Consider the following 23,924-nt stretch of genomic DNA (forward strand, 5'->3'; position numbering starts at 1 on the left):
GACAAAGACTTGCCTGGAAACGAGGCCAGGGGAATGGAGGCTACCTGTACCATTTTCTTTATCGTATTCAGTTAACCAATCAGCCTTAATTAAGCATTCAGCACATGCTCAGCCAGGGGAGAAGATCAATGGGACTGTTCTGCTCCCATATCATGAAGCTTGTTCCCCTAATATCAACCTTTGTTTCATTATGTATCTTCCTGGAATCAACTTAAGGGCAGTTTAGCAGTAGTCCCAAAACAGGTGAAAACAGTTAATTAATTTTATTAACTCCAAGGTCCACCTGTTAAGTTTACACTGAAAATGAGATCCCTATTTGCCAATACAAATTATACCTGGCCATAGTGTTTCCAAGGAGTGATTGGTGGATTTGAACTGCCGAGCTTGTGGTTAGCAGTCTGGTGCTTACCCAATAGTGCCATCTTGTCCAATATAATCCATCACAAGATACTCAATGAAACTTAGTACCATGTAGTAAAGCCAGCAATATAAAAGTATCCCAAATTTGTTGAATATAAATTGACTCCCATTATATTTCCAGGGAAAAATAGGTTTAAGTCCAAACAGATACTATGATAAAATCCTTAAGATCCAATAAGATAAAAAGATTAATTTTTTACTTTTAGTCAGTTTCATTGTTTTAAATTCACTACAAAGAGAGTACCCTTAACTGCTGCACCCAGGGAGAACCACTCCTCTTGCCTCAACCTTATACAATTAGGTAAAATTCACATTAACAGTGGTCATCAGTAATTACCAGTATGTGAACACAATGTGTCATCACTGCCTCAGGAAAGAAATAAGACATGGGTACCCAAAGGCCATTTTGTCCTCTCCTAAATGCTATCCCCTCCTTGCCCCCTAAAGATACCATTTGCCGGTCATCTACTACTGTGGACTAGTTTTGACTTATTTTTACTTTCATGCACTCATGCAGTTTTTAATCTTTGATGCCTACTAATCCTTCACATGGAGTCCTGGTGTGGTGTTAGAGGATAAGCACAGGTCCTCAAGGTTAGTTTGAACCCTAAGGTCAGCAGTTCAAACTCACCAGTCACTCCTCAGAAACCCTATACAGAGACCTGGTGTGGTGCTGCTGGTTAATGCGCTGGACTGCAAAGTTGGTTTGAACTGCAAGGTTGGCAGTTCAAGATTACCACTTGCTCATTGGAAACCCTATACAGGGTTGCTATGGGTTGGAACAGACTTGATGGCACTGAATAACAATTCCTCATATAGAGTCCTGGTGTAACACTGTTAGATAAGCACTGGACTGCAAGGTCAGTTTGAACTGCAAGGTAAGCAGTTCAAATCCACCAGCTGTTCCTCAGAAACTCTGTACAGGGTCGCTTGAGTTGGAACCGACTTGACGGCACTGCACAACAAAACAATAGTCCTTCACATGGATTCCTGGTGTGACACTGCAGGATAAGCACTGAGTGATAACCATGAGGTTGGCGGTTCAAACCCACCAAATAATTCTTAAAAACCCTATACAAAGTCGCTATGAGTCACAAGTGAATTGACAGTACTTAATCCTTTACAACTTCTTCCAAAAAGTGGAAGAAGCGGGAACATCTTTCAGCTCATTTTATGAGGCCAGTATCACTCAACCAAAATCACATGAAGACATCATAAGAAAATATGAATATGCAAGAAGTAAAAATACTAGTAAACAGAATCTAGCAGCATATAAAATGCATCATACACTGTAACCAAGTAGCATTTATCTCAGCAATGCATGGCTAGTTTAACGTGCACTAATCAATCAATGTAGTACAACCATAGCAACAAAAGATGAAAATGACATAATCATCTCAGTAGATACACAAAACACAGTTAACAAAATGCAATACAATTTCATGAGAAAAATCACTTAACCGACAAGAAATTGAAGAAACTTCCTCAACTTCATGGAATATCTACAAATATTTATATAGGTAAATTATAATTAAGGAGCTCTGGCAGCATAATGGTTGCGAGTCAGGCTGTGAACCTTAAGGTCAGCAGTTCAAAACTACCACCTGTTCCACGAGAGAAAGATGAGGCTTTCTGCTCCCGTAAAGATTTACAGCTTTGGAAACCCTGTACAGGGTTGCTATGAGTCGGAACCAACTCCATGGCACACCACCACCATCACCACCACAAAATTATGATGATTACTAAAAGATGGAAAACTTTAAAAATCAGAAACAAGCCAAGGATGTTTGCTATTGCCATTTCTATTCAACACTATACTGGAGGTTCTAGTTAGGGCAATAGGCAAAAATAAGAAATAAAAAGGCATCTAGATTGGAAAGGAAGAAGTAAAACTCTAGCTTGACACAAAATCGTATCATCTTATACATTCCTTTATGTCTGGTTTTTCTTGGCTCAGGAGCCCTGGTGGTATAGTGGTTAAAGAATTCAGCTGTTAACCAAACCCACCTGTCATTCTGTGGGGAAAAGATATTCCTAGCTCTGCTACTTATTAGCTGCATAGCAAAGAGTTTTACAAACCACAAGGTAAGTGTTGAACCAACAGCCACTCCCTGGAAATCCTATACAGGGTCACTATGAATTGAAACCAACTAGATGGCATTTAGCAGCAACAATGGACAGATTACGTCATCTCTCTAAACCTCAAGAGCTCTGGTGGCACTGTGAATTAGGCACTGAAGTGCTAGTTTGCAAGGTCCACAGTTCAAACCAACTAGTCCCTCTTCAGGAGAAAGATGAGGCTGCCTGCTCCTGGAAAAGACTTACAAGTTTATGATTCAGAAACAGAACAAAAAGAAAAAGAACAAAAAGATCTGTGTTGGAAGAAGTACAGCCAGCATGCTCCTTGGAAGTCACGATGGCCAGACTTTGTCTCTCAAACTTCGGACATATTATCAGGAGGGACCAGTCCCTGGCAAAGAATAGCATGTTTGGTAAAGTGGAGGACTGGAGAAAAAGAGGAAGACCCCCAACGAGATGGACTGGCACAGTGGCAGCAGCAACGGGCTCAGGCGTAGCAATGATTGTGAGGTTGGCTGAGGACCAGGCAGTGTTTCGTTCTGTTGTGCATAGGGTCGCAATGAGTTGGTTCTGACTTGACGGCACCTAGTAACAACAACATGTCTCAGAAATGAATTGATGGCAGTGGGTTAGGTTGGGTCTCTAAGTCTCAGTTCCTTTCAGGACATCTAACCAGTTCAAGTCCCTGCTGGGAACTTGCATTTCCACCCCAGGTATAATGCATAAGAATTTATATTTTAGTAAAATCCCCTGATGATTGATACAGATCCCCACAAGAATCTTTTTACACATAAGAATCATGAGTGATCTTGTTAAAATGTAGATTCTGATTCAATATATCTGGAAAGAAAATTCAAACTCTTAGCAGGGGTTTAACCTTAATGAATCATTTGGAAGCCCTCATTTCTTTATCAGTAAAATAGGATACTAGTAATGCCTACCTATTAGTAATTGTGAGCACAGAGAGTTAAAATTTGTCAAGCACTTAGAAAAGCCCATAAATATAGTTGTATTTTTGTTGTTGTTGTGAAGTGCTATTGAGTGTGTTCCCACTCATAGCAACCCTGTGTAGGGTTTCCAAAGAGCAGTTAGTGAGTTTGAACCACCGACCCACCCTGTGGTTCAAACCAACCTTGTGGTCCACTGTTTTATCCCACAGTGCCACACCAGTGGAGTCCTGGAGTGGCGCTGCAGGTTAATGCGCTGAACTGCAGAGTCGGCAGTTCAAGCTCACTAGCTGCTCCTTGGAAACCCTACATAGGGTCGCTGTGAGTCGGAACTGACTTGCTGGCACTTAACAACACCAACACCACAATGTGAAAAAGGAGCCCCGGTGGTGCCATGGGCTAATGTCCAATAGGCTGGTGTTTTGAACTCAGCAGCTGCTCCTCAGGAAGAGGACATAGCCGTGGGCTTCTGAAAGAATGTATAGCCTTGGAGCCCTTTACAGAACATGCAGTCCTTCTCCACAAAGGTGCAGAACTGTAGAGTCGCAGGGACAGGATGAGTTAACAGTGGGTGTGGTTTTCTTTGGCCATCAAAGAAGATAAACGTTTGTTACAACCAACAGACAATGTTACATTCAAAACCATTAGGAGTTGCTAGATACCCAAAGAAAGCAGGAGGCGTTATCATAACACTACTAACCTGGTTTAATTTATCAAGAAAACCAAACCAACAAACAAAATGAGACATAATCACACAGGATTTTAATAAAATTCATTCATTTGTTCATTATTTACTGAGTGTCCATTATGTACACTCTGTAGTAGCATTATGCTAAACAAAGTCTCTACACAAAGGGGTTACATTCCAGAGGCATAGACACACAATATGCAGATACATACACTGTTGTTAGGGTAGTAGATTATGAGCTGGGCTGCTAACTGCAAAGTCAGTACTTTGAATCTACCAGTGACTCTGGGGAAGAAAGGTGAGGCTTTCTGTTCTCATAAAGACTTACAACCTCAGAAACCTTAGAGCACACTCACTGTAATTCAGAACTGACTTGGAGGCACACATTCACCACCCAACCACATTCGTGTTGTTGTTCTTAAGTGTTGTTAAGTTGCTATACCATAGCGACACTGTATAGTGTTTCCAAGGAGTGATTGGTGGATTTGAACTGCCAAGCTTGTGGTTAGCAGTCTGGTGCTTACCCAATAGTGCCATCACAGGACTCCAAATACATATGTGATGGTGGTACCTGGGTACTGTTAGGTCAATTCCTACTCATAGAAACCCCATACAGGGTTTCCATGGAGAGTTTTATGAGAGCAGAAAGCTTTACCTTTCTCCTGAGGAGCGGCTGGTAGATTGAAACTGCCAGCCCAGCAGGTAACCCACTACCCTACAAGGGCTCCTTACATACACACATACATATATAAAATTAGATCAAGAAGTAATGGGTTCTTTTAACACATCTTGTCAATAATTACTGGTATATTTGCACCTGTTAAATTTGAAAAAGGTGTCACCACCTCCTCACCCCAATGATAATTAATACCTATTGCTTATAACCTTTGTAATTTTTAGATTGAGCAATACCGCTTCCTACTATATCCTTGAAAACTCGATCATTTTCCAATTATGGACCAATATCCATGAACAAGACACACTGCTATAAGGGATGATATTTATAAGCCAATTGACAAAGGGAGATGATATCTTCTAATATTTAATGCTGACAACAGTGCTGTGAGGGAGGAATTCATGACTAGCAGGAGGTGTGTAACTCCGGAAAAGAATCTGGTAACATGCATCAGGAGATGTAAAACGCCTTTCCTGGATACAGTGCAAGAAAATGTGGACTCAAACTAAATATTATAAAACAGACCAGGCTTACTAATTAGATACTAGTGGGAGCCCAAGACAATGGCCTGTGGTCATCCTTCAGCTCTGGACCTGAATTCACCCAGGTGGCTCATTTTTCAACTCAACAATAGATAGGCAGATAAGGGGGACAACATTAGTGAGGTATGCACACCGTAGAATGGTCAACCATTCGATAAAATTCAGAAGGCTTGGGAAAGAAAGAGGAATGAAAATGGGAAACATGGAGGAAATGGAATAAGTGATGTTACGATGAGTGGACTGTAGTCATTGAGATGAAACAAAGTGTGTGACTTGTTGAATGTAAAGCTGATGATCTGCTCTGTTAACTTTCACTCAATTCATATAATATAAAGTTTTAAAAAAAACACCTTCCCCTTTGATCACTCACATGTAGAAATCTACATTAAGGAAGTCATATAAGGACAAAAATCTATTTTTAATGGCGTCTTTGGGTGGCAAAAATGGTTAACATTTGACTATTAACTGAAAGGCTGAAGGTTCAAATCTACCCACAGGTGCCTTGAAAGAAACGCCTGGGAATCTACTTCTGAAAAATCAGCCACTGGGGCAAGACCTGGGGACTCTTGGGCCCCAGAGTCAGTGACATAGCCACAGAGGACTAGAGTGGAAAGTGAAGCGTCCAGCTGATAAGAAGAGAGGGCATATGCACAAGAACACCCACAAGTGTATATAATACCCACTTGACCTGGCTTCAATGATCAGAGCAAAACTAGAAGAAAAAAGTAGAGGAAAAAAGAGTAATCTGATATAATTTGATGAACTTGACTGACACCTATGGATGCAGTAGCTCAAAAGAGGGAACAAATCTTTACAGCGAGGATCATTCCCACCCCCTCCATACACAGAGTAGACTGGGATGGGCAACTTGGACATTGGCTACCCAAAATAAGGGTGGGGGGGCCTACAAAGGCAAGAAGTGAATGGTTTACAAGCTTTCAAGAGGGAGCCTAGATCCAGAGGGTAGGGAGGAAGGTAGAATCTCCACTGAGTAGTATCCAATTTGTATGGGCGGGGCTAAAGAAAGGAGATGGGGATAGATCCCTTGAGGTACAATGGTGAATAATTATTATCAAGACTGACTGTGAGGGTTAGAGATGTAAAGGTGGAGGTTTTGTAGCAAAAGGAGGGGAGTGACTGACTATGCAGTCCAGGAGCTAAGGTCCCTGGAACCATCAAGGAAGAAGAACAGAGTGCGAGATCCTACCAGAGAAGCAGTGATGCCAGAGATGGAGGCAGAGACAATGACGTGGAAAGACAGAACGGCTGGGGACTCTAGACCCAGAGAGGGAGAGGGGCTGTGTGATGATGACCGGGACGCAGGCTTGCAGGGTATACCCTTTGGTTGGTTGATGATGCATGGAAGGGATTGTAACTACGGCAATGAAACAATATACAATAGGATGAATATAAAGCTAATGTTCTCCCATGTAAACTATCACATAATTCACAATAAAACATTAAAAACACACACACACAAAACGCTAAAGTGAATACAGAGAAATACTGTTAACTGATGGTACATGGAGGGGATTATAATCATTATAATGAAACAAGGTGTACGATTTGTTGAATGTAAAACTGATGGTCTGCCCTGTAAACTTTTACTCAATCCACAATAAAAACCTTAAAGAAAAAAAAAATAAATAAATAAATCAGCCACTGGGAATTCTGTGCAGTGAGTACAGTTCTAATCCGAGCTACAGAAGGTCACCATGAGTCCAAATCTACTCAACAGTAGTAACTCTTTTGTTTTTAAAATATCTAATAAGTAAGACTTATAAATCACTATAATAAATTCATGTGATATAATACTAAGTTGCCACTTGAAAAACTTATTTCCAAAGGCATGAAAAATATTAACAAAATAATGTTAAGTGAAAAGGCAGTATAAAAAAGGCAATATATATAATTAAATATAATATTATTCGATTGGGTAAACTATATTTGTAGGTATATATTTTAAATTGCATTTGCAGAGAATAGAAAATGACTAGAAGGAAACAAACAAAAATACAAACTTTATTTAGATTTGGATTGTGGATTACAGGTGATTTAATTTTTTTTCTTCTAGCTTTTTATACTTATCAAATATTCTGTGTCATAAGCATGTTTTATTTTTATAATCTTCAATTCTTTTCTTTAACAAAATAATAGGACATTTCCTGGTAATGCAACACAAAACAAAGAATGTTGTTGTTGTTGTTAAATGCCTTCGAGTCGGTTCCGACCCATAGCGACCCTGTACAGGATTTCCGAGGGTGTAAGTCCTTACGGGAGTAGAAACCCTCATCTTTCTCCCGCGGAGCAGCTGGTAGTTTCGAACCACTGACCTTAAGGTTCGCAGCCCGATTCGTAACCACTACGCTACCAAACAAAGAATAAGATTCTAAAAATAAAATAAGACAATCTTAAAACTTAGAGCTCTTCTTTTAAAACATTAAAATGTAAGAAGTCCCAAGTATAATTATAGAATAATTTTAAATGATATCAAGATAAATTATATAACAAGATCTAGGTAAAGTATGTGGAGTTCAAGGATAAGCACTGGACTACTAACCATAATTTGTTTGTTCAAATTCATCAGCCGCTCCTAGGAAACCCTATGAGTTGGAACCAACTTGACAGCACTTAACAACAAGTTAAAGTATATGACCAGATCGAAGTCCTGGTGTAGCACTACAGCATAAGCACTGGACTGCTAATCTCAAGTTTAGTGGTTCAAACCTACCAGCTGCACCTCAGAAACCCTTTACAGGGTCGCTGAGTCAAAACTAACTCATTGGCACATAACAATAACAAGTAAAGTATATGACACCATCTAAGTATACAGTAAGATCTGACTCACAGTAACCCTGCCTAGGGTTTCCAAGGAGTGGCTGGTGGGTTTGAACAGCCAACCTTGTGGTTAGCAGCCCAGTGCTTATCCCACAGTGCCACAACAAAAAGCCAGTCAAGTCTACTGTGTTGCCATGAAGTGCCATTGGGTTGGTTCCGATCTACAGTAACCCTGTATAGGGTTTCCAAGGAGTGGCTGGTGAGCTTGTGGTTCAAACGACTTTGCAGTCCAGCACATTAGCCCACAGCGCCACACTAGTGTTGTTATTGCTGTTAAGGTGCCACTGAGTCGGTACTAACTCATAGCGACCTTATGCACAACAGAATTAAACACTGCCTGAATCTGGGCCAAACTCATTATTGTTTTCACGCTTGAGCCCACTGACACTGCAACTTTGTCAGTCCATCTCGCTGGAGGTCTTCCTCTTTTTCTTTGACCCTCCATCCTACCAAACATGACATCCTTCTCTAGCGACTGGTCCCTCCTGACAATATGTCCAAAGTATGAGAGACGAAGGTTGGCCATCCTGGTCTCCAAGGAGCACTCTGGCTGCACTTCTTCAAACACAGATCTGTTGGTTCTTTTGGCATCCTATGGCACTTTTAATATTCTCCTCAAACACCATAGCTCAAATGCATCAATTCTTCTACGGTTTTCCTTATTCACTGTTCAGCTTTCGAATGCATATGAAGTTATTGAAAATACCACGGCTTGCGTCAGGCACACTTTAGTCTTCAAGCTAACATCTTTGCTCTTCAACACTTTTAAAAGGTCTTGTGCAGCAGATTTGCCTAATACAATTTGTCGTCTGATTTCTTGACTGCTGCTTCCATGAGTGTTGATAGTTGATCCAAGAAGAAGGAAGTCCTTGACAACTTCAATTTTTTTCTTGGTTAATAAGAATGTTGTTTATTGGTCCAGTGGTGAGGATTTTTGTTTTCTTTACATTGAGATGCAATCCATACTGAAGGCTGTGCTCTTTAATCTTCATCAGTAAATATTTTAAGTCTTCACTTTCAGCAAGCAAGGTTGTATCATCTGCATATTGCAGGTTGTTAATGAGTCTTCCTCCAATCCTGATGCCACGTTTTTCTTCTCATAACCTAGCTTCTCAGATGATTTGCTCAGCATACAGGTTGAATAAGTATAGTGAAAGAATATAACCCTATCGCACATCTTTCCTAATTTTAAACCATTCAGTGTTCCCATGTTCTATTTGAACAACTGCCTCTTTGTCCATGTATAGATTCCTCATGAGCATAAATTAAGTCTTCAGGAATACTCATACTTTGCAATTTTGTCCATAGCTTGTCATGATTCACAAAATCAAAAGCCTTTGCGTAGTCAATAAAGCACAGGTAAACATCTTTCTCATATTCTCTGCTTTCAACCAAGATCTATCGGACATCAGCAATGATATCCTTCATTCCATGGCCTCTTCTGAATCTGGCTTGAACCTCTGGAAGTTCTCTGTCAATGTATGCCTGTAGCCATTTCTGTAATACTTTTAGTAAAACTTTATTCGTATGGGATATCAAAGAGATTGTCCGATGACTTCTACATTCCATTGGGTCACATCTCTTTGGAATGGGCATGAATATAGATTTATTCCAATCAGTCGGCCAGACAGTTGTTCTCCAAATTTCTTGACATAGATGAGTGAGTACCTCCTGTACCGCCTCACTTTCTTGAAAGATTTCAATTTTTATTCCATCAATTCCTGGTGCCTTGTTCTTTGCCAAATCCTTCAATGCACTTTGGACTTCTTCCTTCAGTATCACTGGCTCTTGATTATATGCTACCTCTTGAAACGGTTGAACATCAACCACTTGTTGTTGTTAGGTGCCATGGAGTCGGTACCGACTCATAGCGACCTTATGCACAGCAGAACAAAACACTGGCTGAACCTGGGCCAACCTCACTATTATTGCTACGCTTGAGTCCATTGATACTGCTATTGGCCAATCCATCTCTTTTTCTCTGACCCTCCACCTTACTAAACATGATATTCTTCTCTAGCAATTTGTTCCTCCTGACAATATGTCCGAAATACGAGAGACGAAGCTTGGCCATCCTGGCCTCCAAGGTGCACTCTGGCTGCACGTCTTCCAACATGGATCTATTGGTTCTTTTGGCAGCCTATAGCACTTTCAATATTCTGCTCCAGGTTAAATGCATCGTCAGAATGATTTATCATTGAATGAATAAAAAAATACTAACTTATAGCAGGTATTAAAAAGGACAATAAAAATATAACCTCAAAAGAAGCATAAAGAGGAAAATAATTAAATGAAAATAAGCAAATTAATTAATTGCCAGGAAACAAGAAATGGGCATAAGAATGAGAAGGAGAACCAGAGGCAGGCAGATACAGGATCTTACTTGGATCCTGATTCAAACTGTAAAAAAAATAATATATTGACTCGGCAACTCTACTCCTAGGTATACCCAAAAGAAATGAGAACCTATGTCCATACAAAAACTTGTACATGAATTTTTATAGCAGCACTATTCATTTAAAAAATGACCCAAACATCCAACAACTAATAAAGGTAAACAAAATATAGTATGTCCATACAAGAGAACAATGGTAAGTATTGTTGAGATGGTTCTGACACATTGTACAGAGTTTCTGAGGAGTGGCTGGTGGATTTGAAATGTTGAACTTGCAGTTAACAGTGCTTATTGTACAGTGCCACACAAGGACTCCAGAAGGAATGAAATAATGATACAAGATAAAGCATGTAGGAACCCTGAAAAAACATGACATTAAGAGAAAGAAAGGAGTCCTGGTGTGGCACTGTAGGATAAGCAGTGGACTGCTAACCAAAAGGTCAGTGGTTCAAACCCACTAGTTTATCCTCAGAACCCCTGTACAGGGTTGCTATGAGTTAGAACTGACTCAACAGCACTTAACAAGTGAAAGAAGCCCATCACAAACTACCAAGTATTGTATGAGCCCATCTACAGGAGGGCTTCAAAAAGTTAAAGGAAAATGGAATTAAAAGATATTGGCCCATTTGACCTAACCTCGATGGCTTGATAATCAGAACTCGACTAGAGGAAGATTAAAAATAAAACAATTTTTGATAAAAGAAACCAGTGTAAATCACTACAATTTGATGAACTTGACCTATCTTATGGATGTAGTAGCTCAAAATATCAAGTGAGAGGAAAAGAATCTTTACATGATGTATCAAGCCTATACCCTCTGTATATAGGGTAGATAGGGACAGGCAACTTAGGCATTGGCTGCCTAAAATGATGGGGCAATAGAGGCATGAAGTGACTGGATTACAAGTTTTCAAGAGGGAGTTAATTTAAGAGTGTGCGGGGAAAGGTAGAGACCCCACTGAACAGTTTTCATCTTGTCTATGTGGGTCTGGTGAAACAAGATGGGGATAACATTCTTATGATTCAATAGTAATTGTTATCATGACTAACTGCAACTGTCACAATTGTAAAGGTAGAAGTTTTGTAACAAAAACGAGGGAGTAGTTAACCTTATAGTCCAGAAACAGAGGACCCTAGGCCCATCAAGAGAGAAGAGCACAAGCAGAGTGTGGGGCCCTATCCAGAGCACAGCAACACCAGAGAAGGAGGCAGAGATAAGGACATGGAGAGAGGGAGCAGCTGAGGACTCTGAATTCATGGAAAGAGAGGGACTGGGTGCTGGCGGCCAGGAGGCAGACTTTTGGAATGTGTCTTTTAGTTGTTTAAATTATATTCCTGAGTGTTTCCTGTGTACACCCCTCACCCCCCTATAAAAAAACAAACTGGGAATGGAAGCAAAAAAAGGATGATGCACAGAAGAGATTATAATCACTGCAATGAAACGATGGTGTAAAGTTGATGTTCTCCCATGTAAACTATCACTCAGTTCACAATAAAAACTTAAAAGATAATGGAATTTTCCCACCATTTTTTTTAAAGCAATCTAGGTGTATTGATAATAGCTGGTGACTTGAATGTGAAGGTTGGAAGCAAAGAGATAGGATAAGTAGTTGGAAAATATGGCCTTGGCGATAAAAACAATGATGGAGATCGCATGACAGGATTTTGAAAGACCAATGGCTTCTTCATTGCAAGCACATTCTTTAAACACCATAAAATATGACTAAACACATGGACCTCATCAGATGGAATACACAGAAATCAAATGAACTATGTCTATGGGAAGAGATCATGGAGAAGCTCATTATTATTATTATTAGCTCAAACCAGGCCAGGGGTCGACTGGAACAGGCCATCAATTGCACATATGCAGGTTCAGGCTGAAGCTGAAGAAAATTAAAACAAGTCTCCACAGAGCTAAAATATGACCTTGAACATATCTCATCTGAATTTAGAGACCATCTCAAGAACAGATTTGAAGTAATATACACTAAAGACAGAAGAGCTGTGGGATGGCATCAAGAACAACATACAGGAAGAAAGCAAAAGTCACTATAAAGAAAGGAAAGAAGAAAAGGCAAAAATGAATGTCAGAAGAAACTCTGAAATTGCTCTCCTGCATGGAGATGCTAAAACGAATGGAAGCAATGAAAAAGTCAAAGAGATGGACAGAAAATTTCAAATGACAGCTTGAAAAGACCAAGTCAAGTATTATAATGAAATGTGCAAAGACCTGGAGTTAGAAAACACCAAAGGGGAAGAACATGCTGAGCATTTCTCAAGCTGAAAGAAATGAAGAAAAACTTCAAGCCTCGATTTGAAACGTTGAAAGATTCCATAGGCAAAATATTGAACAATGCAGAAAGCTTCAAAAGAAGATGGCAGGTATACAGAGTCACTTTGCCAAAAATAATTGGTTGATGTTCATCCATTTGTAGAGGTAGCATATGATCAAGAACCCACAGTACTGAAGAAGTAGTCCAATGTGCACTGAAGGCACTGTGGAATTGACGGAATTCAAATCATAATCTTTCAACAAACTGATGCAGCACTGGAGGTGCTCACTCATTTATGCCAAGAAATTTGGAAGACAGTTACACAGAGAACCAATTGGAAGAGATTCATATTTGTGGTCATTCCAAAGACAGGTAATCTAACAGAATGAGGAAATAATTGAAAAATATCATTAATATCACATGCAAGTAAAATTTTGCTCATGATAATTTTTTTTAATTGTGGCAATAGTACATCAACAGAGAACTGCCAGAAATTCAAGTAAGATTCAGAAGACAACGAAAATACCATCGAAATGAAGCTTGGGCTATCTCTGCTGACCTCAGATGGATCTTGGCTGAAAGAAGAATATACTAGAAAGACGTTTATTTGTGCTTTACTGACAAGCAAAGGCTTTTGACTGTGTGGATCAGGGCAAGCTAAGGATAACATTGAGAAGATTGGGTATTCCAGAACACTTAATTGTGCTCATGAGGAACGTGTACATAAACCAACAGGCAGTCTTTGAAAAGAACAATGGAATACTGAATGGTTTAAAATCAGGAAAGTTGCTACCAGGGTTGTATTCTTTCAGCATACTTATTCACTCTGTATGCTGATCAAATAATCCAAAAATTGGATTGTATGAAGATGAACAAGGCATCAGAATTGGAGAAAGACTCATTAACAACCTGGAATATGCAGATGATACAACCTTACTTCCTGGAAGTTAAGAAGACGTAAAATACTTACTGATGGAGATTAACGACCATAGCTTTCAATATGGATTGCACCTCAATGTAAAGAAGATACAAATCCTCACAACTGCACCAATAAATCACATCACTTTTCTTTGATCCACAATCAATACTCATGGTAGCAGTAGCCAAGAAATCAAACGATGTACTGCACTTGGTAAATCTTCTGTACAAGACCTCCTTAGAGTATTCAAAAGAAAAGACGTCAGTTTTAGGACTAAGGTGCACCTGACACAAGCCATGGTATTTTCAGTAGCCTCATATGCATGTGAAAGTTAAACAATGAATAAGGAAGACTGTAGAGGAACTGATGCATCTGATTACGGTATTAGAGAAGAACACTGAAAAGTACCATGGACTGCCAGAACAACAAACAAATATGTCTTGGAAGTCGTATAGCCAGAATGTTCCTTAGCTATATCTCATACTTTGGACATGTTACCAGGAGGGACCCGTCTCTGGTGAAGTTCATTACACTCGGTAAAGTAGAGGGTCAGTGAAAAAGAGGAGATGGATTGATACAGTGGCAGCAGCAATTGGCTGCCAACAAATATGCCGATGGTGCAGGACCAGGCTACATGTCATTCTGTGTGCATAGAGCCGCAATGAGTCAGAAAGAACTCAATGGCACCTTACAACGGCAAGATACATTATATCTCCATAAAGCTATTTAAAAATAATATATCAAAAAAAAAGAGAAAAGCTATCAAATTAGAAACAAAATAATGTAAAAAACATGGTTCTCCGGAGAGAAAATATATTAAAATTGACAAATCTAGCCAATTTAACCAATAAGAAAAGGAGAGAATAAGAAATTTAAGAAGAGAAAAGGGATACTATGGAAATTTTAAAAATCATAAATTAATACTACATATAAACTCTTAAAAAATCTTACAACTCAAGTGGATGATTCTGTTTTGTTTGTTTAAATCATTATATGACAAAATAAAATATTTTCAAGGAAATAACTTCAGAAAACATTCATGATTAGTTGGTGAGATATTTCAAATGTCAAAGAAAAATACATAGAAAAATATTAAAAGTTAATTCATTTACTACATTCAAAGTACCACACATCTGTTAAGCAAAAATGTATATAAACCAGTCTAACACATCTGATTTAAAAAGAAAAAGAAAACATCTTACACCAATGTTTCACACCTTACTTGCGGGTAAAATCTAAAGGTATTCCCACTAAAATTAAGGATAAAATAGGAACACCTAAAAAAAATTTTATTTTCAATTAACCTAGAAGTTTAAATCAGTATATGAAGATATATGTCAGAAACACTCCTAGACAATGTAGACAGGAAGTTCTACTTAGGAAATTCAAGATAATTAACTCAAGGATAATTCCAGCACTAATATGTATAGAGGATCACAGTATCAAATGTTCAGTAGGACACACTATCACATTTAATCCTCACAATACTTAAATGAAAAACTAGAGGTAAGAAAACTGGTTCAGAGAACTCACGAGACTTGCCAGAAATCAGAGATGAAGCAGCAGAGACAGGATTTTAATCCAGACCTGTCTCCACTCCATTCTTTCAATGACTAGGATTTTTGGATAAAAGTTAATTTCTTCCTTTCTATGTATAACTTGCTAGCTCCATACAGCATTTCAATTTAACTAAAGTAATAATAATAATAATTCAAGATTAAATTAAAGTAGAAAGTGAGGTTTTAAAATGACAAATGGAATGTTCAGCAACTCAACCAAGTAGCTCAGTAGGAATTCATTCTGAGTCAAACTCAGGTAGCGTGACTCCAGAGTCTGCAATTTAATCCACTGGGTAATACTTTTCCCCATTTTCTTCCATATCTGTCTAGTTTTATATAGCCAAAAAAAAGATTCAGCACACTACTGAGATCTGAACTCACCAGAAATGAACCAGGCAAGGCTAGCGAAGATATAAACTTCTTTCATGTTGATGTTGGAAGGAAATATAGAGGAATTTGTCTGGTTTTGATAGTTCTGCCAGAGAGAATGAATGCTGACAGGTAAAGAATTGCTAGGACCCCTCCCTGACAGTGTATGACTACTTTGGATAATTTGTATATTAATCATCTGTATCATCTCAAGTGCCAAAAAGATTGCAGCAAGAACTTTAGTTTAGCCTTGAAAGACATCTGACAAAAGATCAACTGCATAATGTATCAGCTGGAATATTCAAACATATGCACAATGATGCCTTTACACAAGAGAATGAAACTTCAGGAGACCTAAAACAAAGCAGTAATATATTCGAAAGGCTCTGTCAGTACACTATGAAGCAAACTCCAATGGGAAAGAGACACTTAGATATTTTGATAGCCTTTAAAAATATATATGTATGTCTAGCAGACCCTGACATAGTCTCCCTCAATTTCACATTAAATAAATAGAAAAATATAACACTAATATATACAAACTGTAAAAGAAAAAGAGTCAATTCTTTTTTTTTTTTAATGTTTGATTGTAAATTATGTGATAGTTTACATGGGAGAAGATTAGTTTTACACTCACCCTATCATATATCGTTTCATTGCTATGGTTACAATTCCCTCCACGCATCATCAACCAACCAAAGGGTATACACTACAAGCCTGCTCCCCTGGTTGTCAGCACACAGCCCCAAAGAGTCAATTCTTAAATATCACCTAGACGAAGACACTAAGCAACTAAGTTACACGGGGAGTCTTGATGTGGCTCTATAGGATAAGCACTGGCCTATAAAGTTGGTTTGAACCTAAGGGTTGACAGTTTAAACCCATCAGCCACTCCTCAACAACCCTATACAGGGTCACATATGAGCTGAAACTGACTCAACGGCACTTTAGAACAAGGCAAATGGAGTCAGTCTAGAAACAAAGCATGGCTGAGCTACACTTCATGAAAGATGCAACAGAAAAAAGAATTCTGCCCACCTTAACACAAAGAAAGACTGAATCAGACTTCAGGCTTGTATCAATTAGAAAACTAGGAGCTGTCCCTGTTTTACAGATGTTACTTTTCATGAAAGCCTCAATATTACTCCTCACTTCCATCTTTTAAATCCAATTTCAAAGTCTGCACCTCTTGAACAACAGAGGAACCGGCATTAGGTGTGGCGCTGTGGGTTAATGTTCCAGACTGCAAAGCCATTTGAACTGCAAGATCAGTGGTTCAAGCTCACTAGCTGCTCCTCGGAAACACTACACAGGGTCGCTAAGGGTTGGAACTGACTTGATGGCACTTTACAACAACAACAAAGGCATTAGGTAGAGTCCTAGTGGTAGCATTTGGGAAGCACACCCCCCAAAGAATGGCTGCAAATGATGGAAACAGAAAGAACCCTGGCAGCAGTGCATGCTGGGGACAGAGAAGGTAAAAGAAGGTCTCATGCCATTCTCACACATTTGCACTAACTATGATGTGGCAATATAGGATAAGAACTAGACTGCTAATCACAAGGTCGGCAGTTCAAACCCACCAGCGGCTCCTCAAAAACCCTATACGGGGTCGCTATGAGTCGGAAACAGCACTAAACAACAACAAATATGCCCAACTGGTACTGCAGGAAATGCAGTAGACTAGTAACTGCTCCTCAAAAATCCTATACAGGGTCGTTATGAGTCAAGACCGACTTGACTGTTCTAAAGAACACATAAGCTCAATAGATACATCAGAAATTGCAGCTTTGAGAAAAGATGTCCACCAGTTATACAAAGAACAGAACCAAAAGCAACTTAAATGTCCTCATCATGACTATACTAGGTCTCAAGATTGCTCTTAATATGAAGATGAATTCACAAGGGAAAAATAACCTGATGCCAATGAAAATATAATGTACTGCAAGGGTAATGGGAAGTCATTCTGAATAGCAAAAGTCTATCTCTAAAAATAATTTACTATGTTATTAAGTGCCATCGATTCAGTTTCAATGGACTAAATGGAGTATCAGTCTTCACGGCCCTAAGAGCAGAAGAACTAGATAGATGATACCTAGCTACCAACTGCTCTGAAAGAGCCCCTTACAGAGTGGGAGAAAATGTGTAACAAAGTTAAAAAAAAAAAAAAGGGTTGGGAAATATGGCAGAATGAAAACAGGAAACAGGGAGAAAGTGGAATAAGTGATGTTACACTATGGGGATTGTAATCACTGAGTTGAAATGAAGTGCATTCATCTCATTTCTCATCAGGCTCCATGCCATTAACCCTTAAATCAGTCTTCTACAAATTGCTGTGAACTATCGTTTAAAATGGACTCCTGGCATGGCACTCTAGGATCAGCACTGGACTTAGAACCACAAGGTTGGCAGTTCAAAACCACTAGCTGCTCCTCGGAACCCCTATATAGGGTTGCTGTGAGTTGGCATTGACTCAGTGGCACTTAACAACAACAACATAGTTAAAAATGAGCATATAAATTACATTTCAAACTGCTTTTTAAAGTATGCAAAAGATGTTGTAAGGCTATAAATATATCAAAATATTAATAGTGGCGGTGATGTTATACAGTAATTATTCAAGATGCTACCACAAGGGAAAACTGGGTGAAGCATACACAGGAGGATTTCTCTGCATTATTTGCTGCAATTGCACATGAATCTATAATACATCATAATAAAAGTTTTTTGTTTTTTTAAAAGTTAATGATGTAACTCTTTTAGAAGTGGAATTCTGGATTATTTTCCTTTAATTCACTTTAACTTTTCTAATTAAAAAAAATTATGATGATTGTATACTAATTTTAGAGTGCCAAGACCCATTAACTTAAAATTATGTGCAGTATTATAATTTCATATAATATATATGTAGTATCTTATGACTTACATAGTATATAAAATAAACACCAGAGCAAGTACGATCAAAGGTTAACCAGGGTCATTTTAAAAATGGGTACAAAGAAAGGTGAACCTTTCCCTTTAGAAATGAGGGATGTACACTGCCCTCCGAGAGGTAAACTACTGCAAGAATGGCATGGGAATAGCTTAAGACCTCCTCTGACTTCAAAGAGGGAAGGAGGATGATCTTGATATTAGCCCTAGGCCAATTGCTATAAGGGAGAGATCAGACATGCCTCCACTCTCCAACCTTCTTAACCAATTCTGATAATCATCCTTCCCATGGCACTCTGTTTCTCTGGTGGGTTTTATAATTTATTGCAGTGCCCACATGGAACTCACACACAATACTCACAATGATGGGGCTTATTTGGGAAGGTAACAGGTTATAAATGCTTAGGATGCAATTCTGGTCAGGAGCATCTCTTCTCAGCCATAGCCACAGGCATGCCTCTCTCTGGTTCTTGGACTCTCAGCCATAGTGCCTCTAGGGCAACGCTACCAAGTTCTTTTAGTACTAGTGATATATACCCAAAGGGCATGACACTCTATCATAAATCTCAACCCAAAGGTACTCAGGTATAACTCCATGGGTCAGTAAACCTAGCTCTTCCTATTAAGAGTCTGGAGGTACTTCACGCCACAAGCAAGTTTCTTGCCTGAAAGCACTCAACTCTACTTGCTCTGTGAGCTGGGAAGCCAACTGCTGTCTTGCGTTCTTGGTTCTGCTGCTGCCACTCCTCTGCTATCACTACACCTCCACCACTTCTCTGGTTCGCAGCCCTTTGTTTCCTGGATCTAGGGAGTTCAGAGCAGGGATTTCAGACTTCAAAGGACACATTCCACTCCTAGCTAGTTCTTGCTTAATGGTAGTAAGTAAGCCTCATTCCTGCTTCCTGGCTCATTTTATATCCAGCAGGATGGCAACACTGACAATCCCCTTGTTGTAGCTTCATATACCTTACTTGCAAGTTCCCACCCAGTCATTTAGTGGCAGTTACAAAGGCTATGGCTAGAAGAGTGTTATCAGGTAATTCACTGCACCAAAACTATGAAGCCAACATACAATGGATCTGCAGATAGAGATTAAAAAAACACACAACAAAAACCACCTGAAAGAGCTAAGTTAGATTCCTATTCAGACTAACTGAACTATTCCCTATACAACTATATTAATATAGCTACATAAAATTAGTTGATTCAACTTGGAATGATTGGGAAAAAGCAAACTACAGAAATAAATATTCTCTCTAGCATGGTATGAGAAAGAAAAAATTTAGTAAAAGTAATTCGAGTATCCTAACCTAAAGGCCCAGGGCACCCTCACATGGAGATGGATATATGGTCCTAGTCAATGGACTTGATATATTATGATCCTAGCAGCAAATACATCCCTGTTAAAGCATGATGCCAGTAAACACATGATTTATACTGTATTTATCAAACCTCTCTCATTCTGATTCCATGATCATAAAACAACCTTCTGATGATGACTCTGTTCCTTACCGAATTATACCTAAAGGATGAGAATATGCTGATAACAACAACTACAAACAGTCTAGTCCATGAGATGGGAACTTCTCATTATGACTTAATAAATAGGATTACTAGGGAAAATAATATACTAATTTAAAGGATTTTTCTTCCTAGAAATTAAGTTTATTGGTTAAGGACATGGGGTTTGGAATTAGAGAAATATAAGTTCAAGTCCAGTCTCTGACACCTGCCAGTTATGTGATGTCAGCCGTAAAATAATAATAATAATACTTATTTTGTAAAATCATTGAGATTAAATGAAACAATACATGGCAAAGTACTTAACACAGTGTTTGGCACAGAATAGGTGCCCAATAAATATTGGTTCAGGAAGCAAAATTAATATATGTGATTAACAGGTGGTTCTTCTATAAATGTAATTTAAGTGAGCTCAGTTCATGTACATCTTCCTCCAAAAGAAAGATCAATCTGAGCATGTTAGGAAAAAAATCAGGATTTTGGACTTGCCTAACTTGAAGACCAGACTCTTCTGGACTCCGGTGAACCCTCTAAGTAATTTCTGCTATTCTGTAAGAAGGTTTAGGGGAAAGACTGCCAGCCTTTTTTCTAATGACTCTGCAGCATGAGGCAAAGAAATTAAAGACATAATTGTATAGAGTTTTCTCTAGGCAGTTTTTTCTTTTCTATAATTTTCAATAGTGTAGTGGTTACGAATCGGACAGCAAACCACAAGGTCAGCAGTTCGAAACTACCAGCTGTTCCATGGGAGAAAGATGAGCTTTCTGCTCCTGTAAAGACTTACAGCCTTGGAAACCCTATATAAGGCCGCTATGAGTTGGTTCCAGACTCCACGGCACATAACCACCACCACTATAATTTTCAATACAAAAGAATGTTGCCTTTTTTATTGCCTATGTCATATTTTAAAACAGTTTAAAAATATTTGGGCTAAATAAAAAGAAACACATAAAAGGCAAGCATGAGATTAAGCACTAAAATGTATTGCAAAAAAGGTTATGGACTTGGTAAAGGTAAAGGGGAAATTTGCTCGTAAAATTTCTAGAAGACTTCTAAAGTACATATGATCCCTTATGGATCCACAGTATCTATATGACAAAAATATGGCAAGGTCCTAGAAGAAGCACAGCCATTATTAGTAGTAAGATGTATGACAGCGATTATTTCCAAGGCCCTCATTGAAGAGTATTTCTTCTGGCCTTTTTCAGTAAGTCAGTGTGGCATAATGCCAGAACACAGACTAAAATGTAAAATCTGGACCAATTCAAAGGGGTTATTTTTCTGAGTTACAATAACAAAACTAAGTAAGAGCAAAACCTCCTTAGAAATTAATTGCTTCTATAGTCACAAAGAACACACTCTATGAATGGTCTGAGCTGTATTTGGATGTGACACATTTTTCCTCAAAATAACACATCAATCAGAAATACCTAAAGACAGTGCAAGGAAAATAAGTATAAACTGAAGAAAAAAAAAAAAAGAGGACTTTTCAGGCAACTTATTTTTCTTTAGCCAAATGTAAAGAATTTATTAAGAAAGAATAAAAAGACAACCTTCTTACTGGTAAAAGGAAACGACAACCTTCTTTACCAGAATTAACTAAGCACTCACATTACTTGTCTAGCTTAAATTACAAAATGATTTAAAAGAAGCAGCAGCAGCAACTACACTGTCACAAGATCAGTTCTATATTTTGGAAAAAATACATAAATTAGTTATCTTTATTTTCCTATATAAAATAAGGACAAAATCGTACCTTGCGAGTCCTCTTTCATGGTAACTGCAGCTGGGAGTTCATCTAAGAAGAAATCTGGTAACAAAGGATGGCCTGAAAAATGAACCCCAAAATAATCAGGAAATGTGACACCTACAATGTATTAAAATACAGTGTACTTGTTTACAAAACAACACTTTATCTGTTTTTATTTTAATGATCATCTGAGTGCAAAGGAAAACTCCCATAAGAACTTCCAAGCGATCCAATCTTCATCAAGTTACCTTTCCTCTAAGCCAGTTACCCTTGCCTATGATAAATTTCAACTTCAAGATCAAACTAAAGTCACCTGATGTAGAGCCTTAACTGCTGTCCTAGGAGTCTTTGCTCCCACTCACCTTTCCTAGCAACCGTCTGTCCTATATTTCTCCATTGTGCTCAGAACTCATTTCTAACCTTGCTTCCTGAAAGAAGAGGTTAGTCATTAAGAAGGATCACTGTCTCCATATGATAAGCACTAGACTACAAACCAAAAGGTCCACAGTTTGAGCCCACCAGTAGCTCCAAGGGGGAAAGATCTGAAGCCTCGGAAACCCTATACAGGGTCGCTAGTTGGTACTGACTCTATGACACTTAGTAGCAACAAGTTGTCTCTCAACATCAGTGTATTTATCTTTTCTCCCTTTTCTTCTCACTCCATCACCACTAACAGTAGGAATTAAAAAACAAGTTAACTATTGTAAATTACACAGATACCCGTATGCGGTATGTCACAAGGCCTTCAAAACTGTAGCAGAGTTAGTTACTAACAATCTTCCTCCTTGCTCTCAAAGATTAAAAACATTTCTTGAAGATAAGAATACAATGATCTTTGTTGTATCCTAACACTCATCAAAATTCCCGGTCATGTTACATCCTCAACACTGGGTAGGATTTTTAATTTACATCAAATTTTAAATGTTTTTCACGATAATAATCGTGTCTTTTAAATCTAAAGTGATAATTACACTGTACTACAATCCAGAAGACCTAGCTAGGTCTGGCTCATGTTCTGTCTGCTGTCTACTCTTAGGCTAAGGCTCAATCCCTCTGAGCATTTTTTTCTCTTATAAATACTAACTACTGAATATTCAGAGTGCACTCTATATCAGACACTGTGCCAAGCACCTTATATAAATGTTGTTGTTGCTGTTAAGTGCCTCTGAGTTAGTTCCGACTCATAGTGACCTTATATAGGGTTTCAAGGAGCAGCTGGTGGGTTTGGACTGCCAACCTTGTGGTTCACAGTGCAGTGCAGATCCTACAGCACCACACCAGGAATCCATACATAAACATTATTGTACTTTATTTATTTATTACATTCTTTATAAAGGTCATTATTCCCTTAACATTATCAATAAGGAAAATGAAGTTCAGAAAGTGAGCAACATGCCCAAAGCCAAAAGCTAGTGAATAGAAGAGCCAGGAGGAGCCCTGGTGTGGGGCTGCAAGATAAGCACTGGACTGAGAACAACAAAGTAGGCAGTCAAACCCACCAGTTGCTCTCAGAAACCCTACACAGGGTCCCTATGAGTAGGACCCGACTTGAGAGCACTCAACATACACACAGAGCAGAGTTAGAATCTCAATCTGAGTTGTCACCAAAATCCCACATTCTTTATCGATAGACAATAGTACATTCCTCATAGGATGACTGAGAAAGTTAAATAGATCATGTATATACACTTTGGCAAATTGTAAAAGCTTTTAATTCAACTCAGTTTGAATTGAACAGGCAAAGATGATACAAATGTAAATGTTGCTTTAATTACTTAGAAGCTCAGTTTAATGAATATTTCAATACATATCAATATAAATAAGCATAACTCCCATTTATGTCTACCATTTTGTCTATATTATCTATTATTTATTGTTGTTAAGTGCCTTTGAGTCGGTTTTGACTTGAACCACTGACCTTGCAGTTCAAACTGACTTTGCAGTCCAGCACCACACCAGGACTCCTTAACACCTACAGCACTTGGTATTCCCATGTGGTCTCCCATCCAAGTAC

The 23,924-nt window shown here is 38.6% G+C and overlaps 1 protein-coding gene across 1 annotated transcript in view; it reads right to left on the reverse strand.

Moving 5' to 3' along the window:
* Positions 1 to 23,924, reverse strand: part of HSDL2 (hydroxysteroid dehydrogenase like 2) — an 80,858-nt gene that overhangs the window by 13,955 nt on the left and 42,979 nt on the right. The window contains exon 8 of the mRNA XM_006864727.1: positions 21,917 to 21,988. Within this exon, the coding sequence (XP_006864789.1) occupies positions 21,917 to 21,988 (72 nt within the window). The remainder of the gene's footprint in view (positions 1 to 21,916; positions 21,989 to 23,924) is intronic.

Source organism: Chrysochloris asiatica, unplaced genomic scaffold, assembly GCF_000296735.1.
Source record: "Chrysochloris asiatica unplaced genomic scaffold, ChrAsi1.0 scaffold00069, whole genome shotgun sequence".
Lineage (NCBI taxonomy): Eukaryota > Metazoa > Chordata > Mammalia > Afrosoricida > Chrysochloridae > Chrysochloris > Chrysochloris asiatica.